Raw genomic sequence first — 13,279 nt, 5'->3', positions numbered from 1 at the left:
GCTATGCAGGTTGCTTCTTATATCTTTACTACAGGAAACCTTTTAGCTTTTACTAGATACTTCCATTTGTTCATATTGAAGCATTTCTATGCCACTTTTCTCCCCCAAAGGACCCAGAGAGGCTTACTGAAAATTTCAAAACAAAGCAAATTAAACAAAACAGTCCAGACAACAACCACATCCTGGTCAGGTCTTTATTCAGTGGGCTGGCTGTCGTAGGCCCCATGCCTCTGGCCATACCTGCACTTATACCTGCCAACAGGAAGACCAAAGTTCAGCTAGGTATTATGCAGCTAGCAAGATACTTACACAAACTCCCTCCTTTATTACCAATTCTTGCTTGAATCCAGAATTTCTTCCACAGTCTCAAGAGTTTGAAACTTAGATGTGTGGCTTTTCATTTAAAAGAGAGAACTCACATTCCTGGACATCCAAAATCTAGTTTTAACATTTGTACAGTGCATGCAAGCACATGCGGTATATGTGGAATTGCCTCTGACTTCTATTTCCAAGCTGCAGGATCTCCTCCTCCCTTCTTTCTTCCTCTAGGCTTAGGAGTAACTTTTGCTCCCCCCCCCTTGGGATGGAAGGCCATCAAAGGGCAGATGGGAAACCGGAGCAGGGGATTGGGGGCAGATTGTTTCAGGTTCTTGTCTGCTTTGTGATAACTTCCTAATGCATTTCATTAGGTAAGAGCGCACGTGTCTCCCCACCCTCTTCTGTAGCTTAGGCTAATAGGCTTGTCGTATTGCCCTTCTTCCTGATTTTGTCCCTCCCTGGAGAGGCTGTGTGGCTAAGGCTAATGGGCCCTTTCTCTTTGGGCAGGAAGTGATGTCCGACCTGGAGGAGAGCAAGTATCAGAATGCAGAACTGCGCCTCTCCATTTATGGCCGTGCACGAGATGAGTGGGACAAATTGGCCAAGTGGGCTGTGCAACACAAAGTGCATTCCAACAATGTACGCTGGCTGGTGCAGGTGCCTCGCCTGTTGTGAGTACCACTTCCTGGTACTTTAGGAATGGGAACAGATCTTTAAGAGGCCAAGCCCTAGAAGACTATTGTTCTGACTTGCTGCCAAGTTTGTCTGCAAATATTTATTATTTATTTATGTTATTTATAGTCTGCATTTCTCACTGAGACTCAAAGCAGGTTACACCATGTAAATCAGTGCTGTCAATGGGATGATACATCTAATAAACAATGTAATAGGACTAGGAATTGCAGGAATTTGAAACTGAGCTGCCATCTGAACAAAACATGTATTAAACATGAAGTGTTAAACAATGGGCAGTGTGATATTAAATGACTAGAAACGCTGTGTATTTTCTTGGGACAATCTTTTACAAAAAGGGTCTCCTGAACAGTTCTGTGGTTTGTGAAATGCCAGGAGTGTGGGAGCCTTCCTGACTTCTTCAGGCAGGCCATATCACAGGGTGGGGGCCACTGCAGTATGGGCAGCTGTTGATTTTGCCCATTTGCAGAGTGGTACCTGCAGAAGGCCTTGTTCAGATGAGCTAAGCTGCTATGGTGGAGCACAGGAAGAGAGGCAGTCCTGAAGATAGGAGCGTCCAAGGCTATGAATGCAATAGTCAAAACATTGAATTGAGCCCAGTAACTGATGGGTAGCCAGTGGAGTGATTGCAGAATGGGTGTAAGATGCATGCTCCACCTAACTCCTGATAATAAGTGATGCTGCACCAACTGGAGCCTCAAGAATATCTTAAGAAGATAACAATATTGTCTTCCTATATATGATTACAATAAGATAACTATTAGTTTTGCATAGCCTAGGAGAGGGATTGACAAATACTGGCCCAGCAGGGCAGTTTTCTACTCCAGAAAGAATAGAAAAAGCCATGATATCTTAAGAGAAGGCTGAGAATAGAAGACAGGCCACACGTGATTTGAGTGCTGGGTGGATTCAGGTGACAAGCATCCGTGTAGTGGCTGCTTTAGATAAGAGTAACTGTACTGTGCAGAGTTCCTTCATTTTGAAATTAGTAAGAAACATGTTGGTGATTTTATTTTTCCTTAATGTATTCCCAAGTGTAAAGAGAGTCTGATTCCACACTAAAAGAAATCAATAACAGTAGTGATACTCTACCATCCTCTTTTCTTCCATTTCAGAAGGGTAAAAGAAATACTTAACTCAGCAAGAGTGTAGCAGATGTGGACTGGAAAGTGACAGTGGCTCTGGAGCAAGCCAAGTTGAGCAGCCCTGCTGTGCTACAAGCCAGCACCGCAGAGCCACTCAACTCAGCGGGGTCCAAAAGGGGCATTAGCTCACCCATTGCATCCTTTCCCCCAACTGGGAGCAGCACAGGAGTAGCCAGTTGGTGAGCTGACACCAGCAGAAGGGTCTGAGCCAAGTAGCCCCTGAGGCATGGGCGGTGTTGCTGGCACTCTTCTTGTTCTTGGCTACCAGCAGCCCACTGGAAAATTCCCCTGGAAGCTAAATGGTCAGTCTGCCCCTGGTGTATGGCTGGTATAAGCTTATGACATAGGTGAGATTTGAAAGGGGACTTTTTGGCTTCCTAGTTTAGCCTCAGGGTCGCTGTGCTGCCTCAACTTGGAGAACCTAGTATATGAAATGTCTCTGCATTCCATTGCATATGATTGCCTATAGGGGTGATGCAAAGAAACCAGGATTTAGAAATGTGGTTGGGAATCAGGTGATTTCTGAATGGAGCAGTGTGATAACCTGTGCTTTAGGATCCAGGGAATAAAGGGAACAAGTTGGTTGTGCCCTCATGTGTATCTGTTTCCAATAGTGATGTGTACAAGACCAAGAAGCAGTTGGCAAACTTCCAGGAGATGTTGGAAAACATTTTCTTACCCCTCTTTGAAGTTACTATCCGTCCTGCCAGCCACCCAGAGTTGCATCTTTTCTTGGAGCATGTAAGTAGCAAGTCTTGCAAGATATGCTGGCTTTTCTGGTGGTGCCAAAGAGATGGCAGGGTGGAAGTTATCCAGGGCTTGGGGGCATCTTAATCTTGGAGTTAACTTCGGCCAGATGGAATGCCAGAGCTTCAGGAATTAGTTCCTCTGTCCTGGCTTAGACCCTTAGATCATCGTAAAGTAATTGACATGGCTGCTCTTCCTGAGTGGAGTTTTTGATGAGTAATATCTGGAATAACATAAAGCGTTTTCCCCATGGGATGAGAGAAGTCGTGAGGTCTTTCAAAACAAATGTTGCTTTCTCATCCTCTCTCTTTCTTTCTCTCGCCTCTGGGTGCGCAGGTGGATGGCTTTGACAGTGTGGATGATGAATCAAAACCAGAGCACCACATCTTTAATCTAGACAGCCCCTTGCCTGGGAATTGGACAGAAGAGGACAATCCACCCTATTCCTACTACCTTTACTATACATATGCAAATATGGTGGTACTGAACCATTTGCGCAGGTAAGTGATGAGCTTTCCTCTTATGTTCCTTTCTCAGTTTCCTGTTTTTCTGAGACGCTGGAGCGGTATTCTGGTCCCTGATAACATCTTGGGCTCTGAGTGGTGACTTCTTTAGCCCAGCCTCTTTAGAAGCCTGGCGATAGAGTTGCATGGCGGCATATCCAACACCTTGATGCCCAGGGCCCTCCTGATCTGGTGGTTCTTGGGCTCTGCCTTAATCTCACATATCTGCTGTTGAAACTCTGGTCTGCTTCCATCCTTGCAGCTCCTCTGCATAGTAACACTGAGCTGTGTCCGTTGCTACCCTTTCTCTAGGAAGAGAGGCTTCCATACTTTTGTGCTGCGGCCCCACTGTGGGGAGGCAGGGCCCATCCATCACCTGGTATCCGGCTTCATGCTGTCAGAGAACATATCACATGGCCTTCTGCTCCGCAAGGTGAGAGAGAAGTGCATATAAGTGTGTGTGCACACATCTACATACATGGAAACCTGCTGGATTTTGCAGGACAAGGGCTGGATTCGTTTTTTCATTAAAGAAGGCACTGGGTGGTTCTGATATTAGGTATGTGACAGGAATCTAGTCAGAGGGTAGAAAAAATATGCATAACTGGCAGTTTGTAATGATTCTTGCCCTGAATAATTTGGCCATGTTAGAGGTAATGCTGTATCTTGAAGAGATTTCTACTCCTGGATAAGATGGAGGGAGAAAAGATCGGTGTTTTTGTTGCTGTTCCCCTGTGACAAGTATTTGCAGTAGTTCCTAACCTCAAGTTTCTCCATAGGCACCTGTGCTACAATACCTCTACTACCTGGCCCAGATTGGCATCGCCATGTCTCCTCTTAGTAATAACAGCCTGTTCTTGAGTTACCATCGTAATCCGTTGCCAGAGTACCTCTCACGGGGCCTTATGGTCTCCCTGTCCACAGATGACCCCCTGCAGTTCCATTTCACCAAGGTGAGTGTGATGGTAGCTGAAGCCAAGCAAGATTGGAACCCGCTAGAGGTCAAGGGTAAGGCAAGATCCTGCACAGGTTTATGAGAATCTGGAAGAGAGAGGAAGCAGGAGTTGTGTGCACAGCCAGGAATGGAAGAATCTCAAAATTTGGCTTTGAGAGCAGGCTCTCTAAATGTCAGGAACAGGAAGCAATGACATGGGAGAGAGGGACTGACCTTCATTTCCCTGTCAACCTTTGGAACTGCAAAACTATTCAAGCCATTATAAGCAAAAAGTACTTGTAGAACAAGAGATCTAGCTTTCTAAATTGCTTAGGAATGGAGAGCTTGAAGAAGACAGTCAAAGGAAGAATACACGTTCTTAGTTTAACATGGCCATCTATGACCAGACTTAGCCAATTTGGGATTTGCATTAATACAGAGTTAATACTGTACTTCACACAAGAGAGCTCAGATCCTCTTGTTCTGCCACTGTAGTGCAAAGTGGTCGATCATGTTAACACAGTTTATCTTTTTTCAGAGCATTTGTAGTATAGGGTGCTGCTGTCTGTTGTAGAAAATAAAACACTGGCCGAATCCACACTATCTATTTGATTCCGTGGCTCTTTCGCAAGCAGCGCACTATTCACGCAGATACTCACACGCTTTCCCGTTCCATGTGTGCCCCGCCATCACCACGCCACTATTGCGCCTTCCCTCCAAGCCACGTGGTATTTGCGGAAATCCGTTTTCTTCCCTTTTTTTTTTAACAGTGCATAATGGTCGGTATACCGGTAAACCAACCCTAGTGAGCAGCGGTTTGCGCGGGAAAAGAAACGGTCACCGGAGCATGCGCATGTTGCACGGGGACCGTTTCCCTATTGAGTTCCCCAATTTTCAAGAGTGCGAGGTGCTAAGCTGAGCAATCCTGTATTTCCAACAACAGTCATCTCCAGTGAACGGCAGGTGTGGGAAACAAATTCAAGATATCGGTATACCGGATAATTGACCCCTTTTTTTATAAAAAAGGGAAGTGACATGCGCCGTCAATTCTGACGGCAGAGGATGGAACCGCCCATGGTAACGCTGCACTCAGTGGCGTGTGGAGAACTGATTGCGCCATGAAGACGCACCAGAAGGGTGGATGTGAGGATGCACAGCCTGGTAGCGGAATAAAGGCAATTGTCACGACAGTGCACAAGATAAGTGGAAGATGAGTGAGAGTGGATTTGCCCACTGTTGGGATCCATTTTTTAAAATTACTTTTCAGTGAAGAGTGAAAGACGTGGGATGAGTGGCTGGTACTTAGCTGGATCAAGATACCGCACTGAAGATTGGGATTTTTTTTTAGCTAACAGCTCTTCCTAAAGCCAGCTTATCTTTTTTTCCTGGGTGACCCAGTCATTGTGGGTCTCACTTAACTTGCTTTCTTGGTGTATGTTTTTCCCCATATCATTCAGTGGCTTCATGTTCTTCACTTTCTAGAGCTCTGCCTTGAGGATTGAGACCATTGCCTTGTGGAAGAGTCCAGTAGTATCTTCTCCATTTAAGTACACAATGTTGTATTTAGCACCTTTGAGCTTGGACATCAATGTGACCTCTGTTTCTGTACAGTCAGAAACCCAATACTTGTGAACCTGATAGCATAAATCATGACATCTAGTGGCCATATAGTCAGTTTGAGCTAACTTCAGCTCTCTAGAGTTTGTTGCAGCAACTGAACTTAGATCAAGGACTGAGTAGATGGAGTTAACTTCCTTCATCCTTGAGCAATATTCTTGGCAGGCAAAGGATACAACTGAATTGCAGTTAAAGTATAGCCAGGTGGATTCTGATCCTAGCCTCTAGTGTACAGATCAAAAAACCCCATACAATGCAACCAGAGACAGAAAAACGGAATTTTCCTACAAACTTAGGGGAACCTGCAGGTTGTTAACCCCCCCCCCCCCCCCGAGAGACCTAGAGGGCAGAGCACCAGAGAGGGTCGCGGATCAACTCCCCCCTTGGCTGACTGGCAGCCACCCCACCAGCTTTACTCTCTTCCTGAAGAAACCCATCCGGTGGTGCTTCTTCAAATGGTTTCTGAACCTAGAGAAAGGGTCTTTCCCTTAATTGATCTTAGACCAGCAGAGTTGACACTGTGAATGGGGATCTCCCATCCTCTGGAACTGCTTCCATACCATGGAGGTATGGGGGCATTTATAGTGGCTAGCAGCTGTGGACATGGTTGGAGCTGCCTCCTGTGAGGGACGTGAGGCAGACACACCAGGGGAGTGGGGAGAAGGGGTTGAGATGGCAGGGTCTCAGGATGCAACTCCATTTCCTCCTTTTGTGCCACCTCCAGCCTCTCCTCCTCCTCCTCCTCCTCCTCCTCCTCAGAAGATCTGTTGGAGGGGGGAACCAGAGAAGTAGCACCCAGTCCTTCCTCCAACATCCTCTGGGTTCTTGGGGTGACCTCGAGAACCAAGCTGTTAACACTAAGCTAATTGTACTCTGGGTCTGAGTGCTAACTAATCTGTTCTTGAACCTGACCCACTAACCTGCTGCCCTTGATCTTCTCTGTCAACCTGATCTAAGCACTAACTTGCAATTGCCCTTTTCTTCCCAAACCCACACAAGCTATTTTTTTCTAAAACTACAATGAGGTTTGCTTGAATTTAATTCTTTTTTAAAAGCATACTTCTGACTACCTAGCCTCAAAGAAGACTATTTTTTTAAATATAACTAAAACCTGTGATGGAAGTATGGTATTTTTCCTAAAAACCTCTGATTATTTTTCAAGCCTGCAAGTGAAGTCTAATCCCCTCCCCAAATTAAACTAATCCCTAGTCTTTCTGAAAACCTGGTTTAAAGGTCAGCCTAAACTTTTTTTGTTTTTAAACTACCTGGCTTTAATGCTTTTGAAGCCCAGTTCAGCCTAATATATATATTTTTTAAAGTAAGCCCTATACTCTGGTTAATCTTTTATTTTTTAAAACCACCTGGCTTCTTTCTTTTTCAGGGGGAGGGGAAGCCTATCCAAAGTGGGTTTTTTTGAGAATGTTGAACCCTCAGCTGAAATTTATTGTGTATTTTTTAAAAAATGCCTAAAGCCTCATCTATAGCTAACTGTTATTAATACCTAGCCTGTAATTTTCTTCAAAATTTGCTGCAATAATTAAATTGTTAAAAATCAACAGCTCAGAACCCACTTGCCCCAAAATTCAACACAAAGATCTTTAAAACAACTTTAGAAGAACTGTAAAACTAGAATCAGAAGAATACAAAAAGTTAATTTTTTTAAAAAAACAGTAACAACTTGGAAAATCCCCTTCCTAAACACAAACGCTTTAAAAATGAAAAACCTTTTAGAAAGGTTTAGAAAATGCAAAGCAGTTAAAAATTCTAAAGCCATGAGAAGAGAACCCAACAAAACAGCGCAAGCCCCCCCCCCCCCCAAAGAAAATTGTTATTTAGAAGAACCGCCATGAAATTGAAGGCTCCCCTCACATTGCAACCTGGCTAGGCAAATAGAAGTAACACCAAAAAAACTTTAAATAATGTTTTAAATAATATTTTGAAATAAATTCTGCTGTGGGCAAACCCGTCCTGAAGATGTCCAGGCATGGAACAAGAAGGTGGTCTTACCAGCCAGGGAGCAGAAATCCATGGCATAGACTGAAGCAGCAGCAGCAGCAAGCTTCATCGGCACTCTAAAACAATCTAGTCCTGAACTGCAGGCCTGCTTTTTAGTGTTTTTGCCCATGCTCATGGAGAGTTGTGAGAGAATCGCCATGATTGGGCAGGCAGTTCTAGGGCTCCCCCTAATGTCTGGGAGTGCTGTCTTCCTCCCTCCTGCTGCTCAGGAAACCTGTGAAATTGAAGAAAAACAGACCTGGGGGTCTTAAATGTCAGACCCACATATTCCTAAGTATTCGTGAATATTTCCAGAAATTGCTGGTATTCCAAGAATCCCAAGTATTGTTCTGGATATACATTTGGAGTGGAAATATCTGAATGCACTTCCCTATTGCTAGGATGCGCAGCAGTGCAGGTGTCTGCTGGTGGCAGTATGGTGGGACAGACTCATGCTTAGGGGGAGGGAGAGCTAGCCAGCGGGGAGGAAAGAAGATGGGTAGCAGTGGCGGCCACCGCCCAATGAGAAAGACAGAGGAGGAGTTGAGGGAAGGAAGAGCAGACAGTGCTGCTGCTTTCTCCTTCCCTCTCCAACCTCCAAGCAGAAGAGAAGGCAGGCAAGCAGTAGGGGCTGGGAGGAGGTGGTACCACTTTCTCCTTTTTCATTCTGTATTTGGTGTCCTAGCCCCCATCAGGGAGAAAAGGAAGGCAAGTGGGACCTGAAGGAAGTGGCAGTAGCAGCTTCCCCCCCAAATACTTTGCCCTCCCTTGTTTCAAGTGTCCATGTCTTGCAGCTTTGTACTTAACTGTTCTCCCAACTTATATAGTGAAGAGAAATCACAGTGGTGCAGATGGGTGTTTCACATTCAGTCTGTACCACTTACCTCAATCCCATGTTTGCACAATGAAATTTTTGATCCCAATCCAGTGGCACATTTCACTGCTAGCTAGTGCTCTCCATGCATACATGTGCAGTAGCCCATATAGTGAGCTGACAATGTCTCTTACAGGAGCCCCTGATGGAAGAATACAGCATAGCCACCCAGGTGTGGAAGCTCAGCTCCTGTGACATGTGTGAACTTGCGCGAAACAGTGTGCTCATGAGTGGCTTCTCCCACAAGGTAAAACTGGCCTTTTTCTGATATGTGAAAGGGCATGTCTTAAGCTCTGACTGGTTATACCAATATCTGCCTTCCACGTTAACATTTTTCTGCTCGGAGTGTGAGGGACCTGTGCAATATTATGCACCTCCCCTGAGCAATCAGGAAATTTTGTATTTATGTCCTTCTGAATTTTTATATATTTATAAAGTGACATATTGGAACTTGTTAAAATTATGAGATTGAGGTGAGGAACAGGGGTCCAAGAGTGTTGTCGTCCAAACCTGCCCCCCCACGCCCCACCCCACCCCATCCCACAGTCTTTACACTCTCACTGTCAGAAAAATCCTTGGGAATTGTGAAAATGAGCCTGCCATAGATTGTATGACAGAAGGGTCCAGGGAATGAGAGAGAGGTGTGAGCTTGGAGGATGTAGGCTGGACGGTTCTCCAAACCCACGAGGTGCATTAACAACACAGTCCTATGCCGAGTTACTCCAGTCATTAGTTCATTAGTTTCAAAGAGCTTAGGCTGGAGTAACTCTGCATAACTCCAACAATGCGCAGTCAATAGAAATATAATTCAAATTCCATTCTTTGCCACCTCATAAAGTGGTGATGATGCTGATGCCTTTGTGTTAAAAAAAAAAAGCAGTTATGTGTTCTTGTGCTTGACAGCCACAGAGCATCTTAAAAAGAGAGAAAATAATGTAAAAGGTGAAGGATTGCTCATATGCATGCAAGAGAGATACCTGGTGCTAAACCTTTTTGAGTTTTGTTTAAAACATTTTTATGCCATCTTTCCACCCCTTAGGGGCCCCAAGGTGGCAAACACATTAAAACCAGCTTTAAAAACAGAACACGCACAGGGTTCAAGGGTTTCCTTAGCACTCTTGCTGTTGGAGTGATTTGGCTGGGAATGCAAGTGGTCACATGTCCTGATCATAGATTGGTTTCTTTGTTCCTCAGGTAAAGAGCTACTGGCTGGGACCCAATTACTGGAAAGAGGGGTCTGAAGGCAACGATATCCGCCGCACCAATGTGCCAGACATCCGGGTGGCCTACCGCTCTGAGACTCTTTGCCAGGAGTTGACCCTCATTACACAGGCTGTGCAGACAGAGGAACTGGAGACTATTCAGGAGGAAGATCCTCTGACAATGAGCTCCAGCCCAAGCGCTCGCTAAGGGAGGCTGGTTTACAATCTCCCATCCAGCCCCTCTGTGGCCTACTAAGATGGGGCTGTCCCAGAGCATGAGGAGACCCTGGCTACCTCCCTTCCCCACAGAGCTTTTTAATTTTCTGATCTTTTTTTTTTAATTCCAAGCATAGTGTTACCTTCTGTATTTCTGGAAAGGGATTTCTGTTTTGTTTGCACTTTGTAATCCACTGGGGTATTTTGCATCATGTCTCGAATGAAGGATGCATGCAGGATGAGAGCATCCTGCATGTTGGTTTGGAGATCTAGCAGTACTGTTTATAAACTGAGGCTGGCAGCAGAGGCTGGAGAGCTAGGAATGAGTGCATACCAAAGGGCTGTTACGGTGGTTGCACGGAGGCAAAATGATGCACTGGCATGTGTTGTATTTGGAATGGGCTGCTGTCATTTGTTCTTGGTCTTTGTGGCCAGTCCAGGGCAAGATGTAGCACTGCACTGATGGGCAGGGCATGTGCAAAGGACAGGTTTGGTGTCCCCTGCTACCTCAAACTGATTTCCATGATATGTCATTTCCTTGCCTGTTGCTAGCTGTGACTTCATAGTGGCTGGTGAAGCATTGTTTTAGGCTGAAACAGTCCTACCAGCAGTGCAGCATACTACCACAGTTCCTGGTAAGGAATAGCCTCCATATTTCAGCATTAAGTGTCCAGCTTGAAGTATAGCTGAAAAACAGAAATTTTTGATACCAGAATGTTTTGATACCAGTCTCTTCTTGGCTCAAAGAGAGTAGAAAGGCCCTGAACCTCTACCTTAGGAAGCAGACTGATGTGTATGGGATATGACCCCCAGTTCAAGATAGTAGAGAGGACCTAGTGTGCCAGACACTGGCACTTTTAACTTTCTCTCTTTTGTGAATTTCTGTTCCTTTCTATAATCATGTATCAGGAGAAGGAATTGCATGTTGTTAAAATGTAACAAGGGGTGACTTAGGCTTTGGCACTGGACAAGTATGGCTGTTTTGCATGGGAAAGCCTTAGAGCTGTGAACCTTGCCCAACATGAGAAATTAAGAGGAAATGGCCTTTGCCTTATTCCTAGTGAAAGTTGGTTGCTTCTCAGCTGCCTTAGACTGGGACAAGGGAGAATGTTTAGCTTTCAGTACACCGAAAGGAGGGGACATCCTTGCCAAATGCTTTGATATACCGTATGAATGACATCCTTCTCCCTTGTATTGATTAGGGAGAATCTCTCTCTTTCCAGGTCTGTCCCTGCCTAGTATGCGCAGGAATTTTCTTTCTATATCTGGCAAGAAGAAAAGCCATAGAATGCTTCAGTTTTCTTACCAGCAATGTTGCTGCTCTGGGAACCAGCACAAAACCTACTTTGAGGGGGGCAGTGTCAAGGCAGGTAATGAATCTGTGGGCATCGTGTAGTAACTTCTGCCTTCCTCTGAAGCCATGTGGCTCTAACTGGAAATGCATAAGAAGGCAGAGAAGAATGTGGATCCATGGCTTGGTCAGCTCTATATTTCGAGTTCTGAAAGGTCCACAATAATGAGAAGGATATCTTAGCAGAGAGCTCCCATCACATGTTTCTGGCCAGGTGCCTCACTGGCAGATGGCTTTTGATCCTCATTGGAGGACAGCTCAGTACACTTAGGATATTGGGCCTCTTTAGTAGCTTTAGTGCAGCCACTCACAGCAGAGAATTCATTGTGAACATATCCTCCTACAGTAGGAGACAAGCCTCTTGACAGTATTTGTGCCCTTTAGGCTCCTAGATGAATTTTATATGCTCCCCCAAATCAGTGACAGTCCTAGTGTAGCTTCCTTCCCATGTTCTGCCAGTTACTTCTAACATGGCAGTTGAAATTCAGTGGAAAGAGATTGCTGAATGTTACAGAATCTACATCAGTAGATAAGCAGGAATGCTTTGGGGGAGGGAGGAGGGAGCTGGACGCTTACAGTGCCCAATCTCTAGGCTGCTCCAGATGAAGGTGGTGGGATCCATGTTGTAGCCAGTGCCTTTCTAGCATAGTGCGTGGCTTGTGCCAAGATGCGGTAGATCCTTCGGATGATTCTACCCCTGAAACAGGCACTTGGTATACTTTGAGTCACTGTGTGAGAGCGTGTGTGAGAGGCCATGTGTTCCTTTGTATGTCTGCCCCCCCCCCGCCCATGGCCCAGAAAGTTAATTTTTTTCCCTCTGCATCCATGCCTTTATTTGGACTTTGTGGAATACCAAGAGCATCTGCAGTGGAGATGTCTTGCCTTGATTTTGAACAGAACAGTTATCTTGTCACTTTGAACAATATTTTTCCAAATCATGGAATTCTGTGAAAATAGGGGGCATCAGCGTGGAGCCAGAGAGTGGAAGGTCTGTGTGTGCGGGGTGGGTGGGGGGCATTTGCTTGTCCTCCCTTCCTTGCCATGACCTGCTTGGCTCCCCTATTAGTTTTGCTTTGTTGTCAGTTGGAGAAGATATTTCCTCTGGAGCATTCCCCTGGCAGTCCCAGCATCCTCCCATCGTTCAAATATTTGTATAGTTTGGATGGCCTTGATGCTTGTCTGTGCTGAAATGTGATGTTAGAAATCGTACTGAGCGCAAGCATGATCATTAAAGATTATTTAAGTAAACCTGCTTTTTTGTGTTTCTGACTGAGAGGAATACCGCTGCTGTTTCATCTTCGTCGTCTTCTTGGGGGCTACCACACCAAAAATGAAAGCACCCAAATCATTTTCCTACAAAGATGGATTTCCTCCCAGGCTGTTCATCATCCAGGGGCAGAAGTCTAAAGAAGCTACACAGAGCAGGGCAGACACACTTCATTATAACTGTTCATGGATTGCAAAATTTCACATTGGTGACCATTTTTTGCAAACTGTTTTCCTCAAATCCTGACTCCAGGAATTTCCCCATTTCCTGAATTTGGCAACAACTTTCATTTATGTATTTGAAAAAGTGCCATCCCAATAGCCCATCTTCAGCCTTATCTCAATTTGACAGACCCTTTGCAGGCTTTTAAGTCTTGAACTCTTTTCACAGCAAGTGGGAGGGGTTAAATTGAGGAAG

At 45.1% G+C, this 13,279-nt stretch overlaps 1 protein-coding gene across 4 annotated transcripts in view; it reads left to right on the top strand.

The window, feature by feature from the left end:
* AMPD2 (adenosine monophosphate deaminase 2) overlaps window positions 1–12,837 on the top strand; it is a 47,402-nt gene extending 34,565 nt beyond the window's left edge. For all 4 annotated transcript variants that reach the window (XM_054979326.1, XM_054979327.1, XM_054979325.1 and 1 more), the window contains 7 exons: window positions 826–989; window positions 2,771–2,897; window positions 3,240–3,403; window positions 3,719–3,839; window positions 4,186–4,359; window positions 8,963–9,073; window positions 10,021–12,837. In XM_054979326.1, coding sequence (XP_054835301.1) covers window positions 826–989; window positions 2,771–2,897; window positions 3,240–3,403; window positions 3,719–3,839; window positions 4,186–4,359; window positions 8,963–9,073; window positions 10,021–10,236 — 1,077 coding nt within the window. In that variant the 3' untranslated portion in view covers window positions 10,237–12,837. The remainder of the gene's footprint in view (window positions 1–825; window positions 990–2,770; window positions 2,898–3,239; window positions 3,404–3,718; window positions 3,840–4,185; window positions 4,360–8,962; window positions 9,074–10,020) is intronic.
* Window positions 12,838–13,279: the final 442 nt, after the last annotated feature.

Source organism: Eublepharis macularius, chromosome 5 (genome assembly GCF_028583425.1).
Source record: "Eublepharis macularius isolate TG4126 chromosome 5, MPM_Emac_v1.0, whole genome shotgun sequence".
NCBI lineage: Eukaryota > Metazoa > Chordata > Lepidosauria > Squamata > Eublepharidae > Eublepharis > Eublepharis macularius.
The sequence above is the reverse complement of the archived record's forward strand: the minus strand, read 5'-3'. Positions and strand labels throughout refer to the sequence as shown.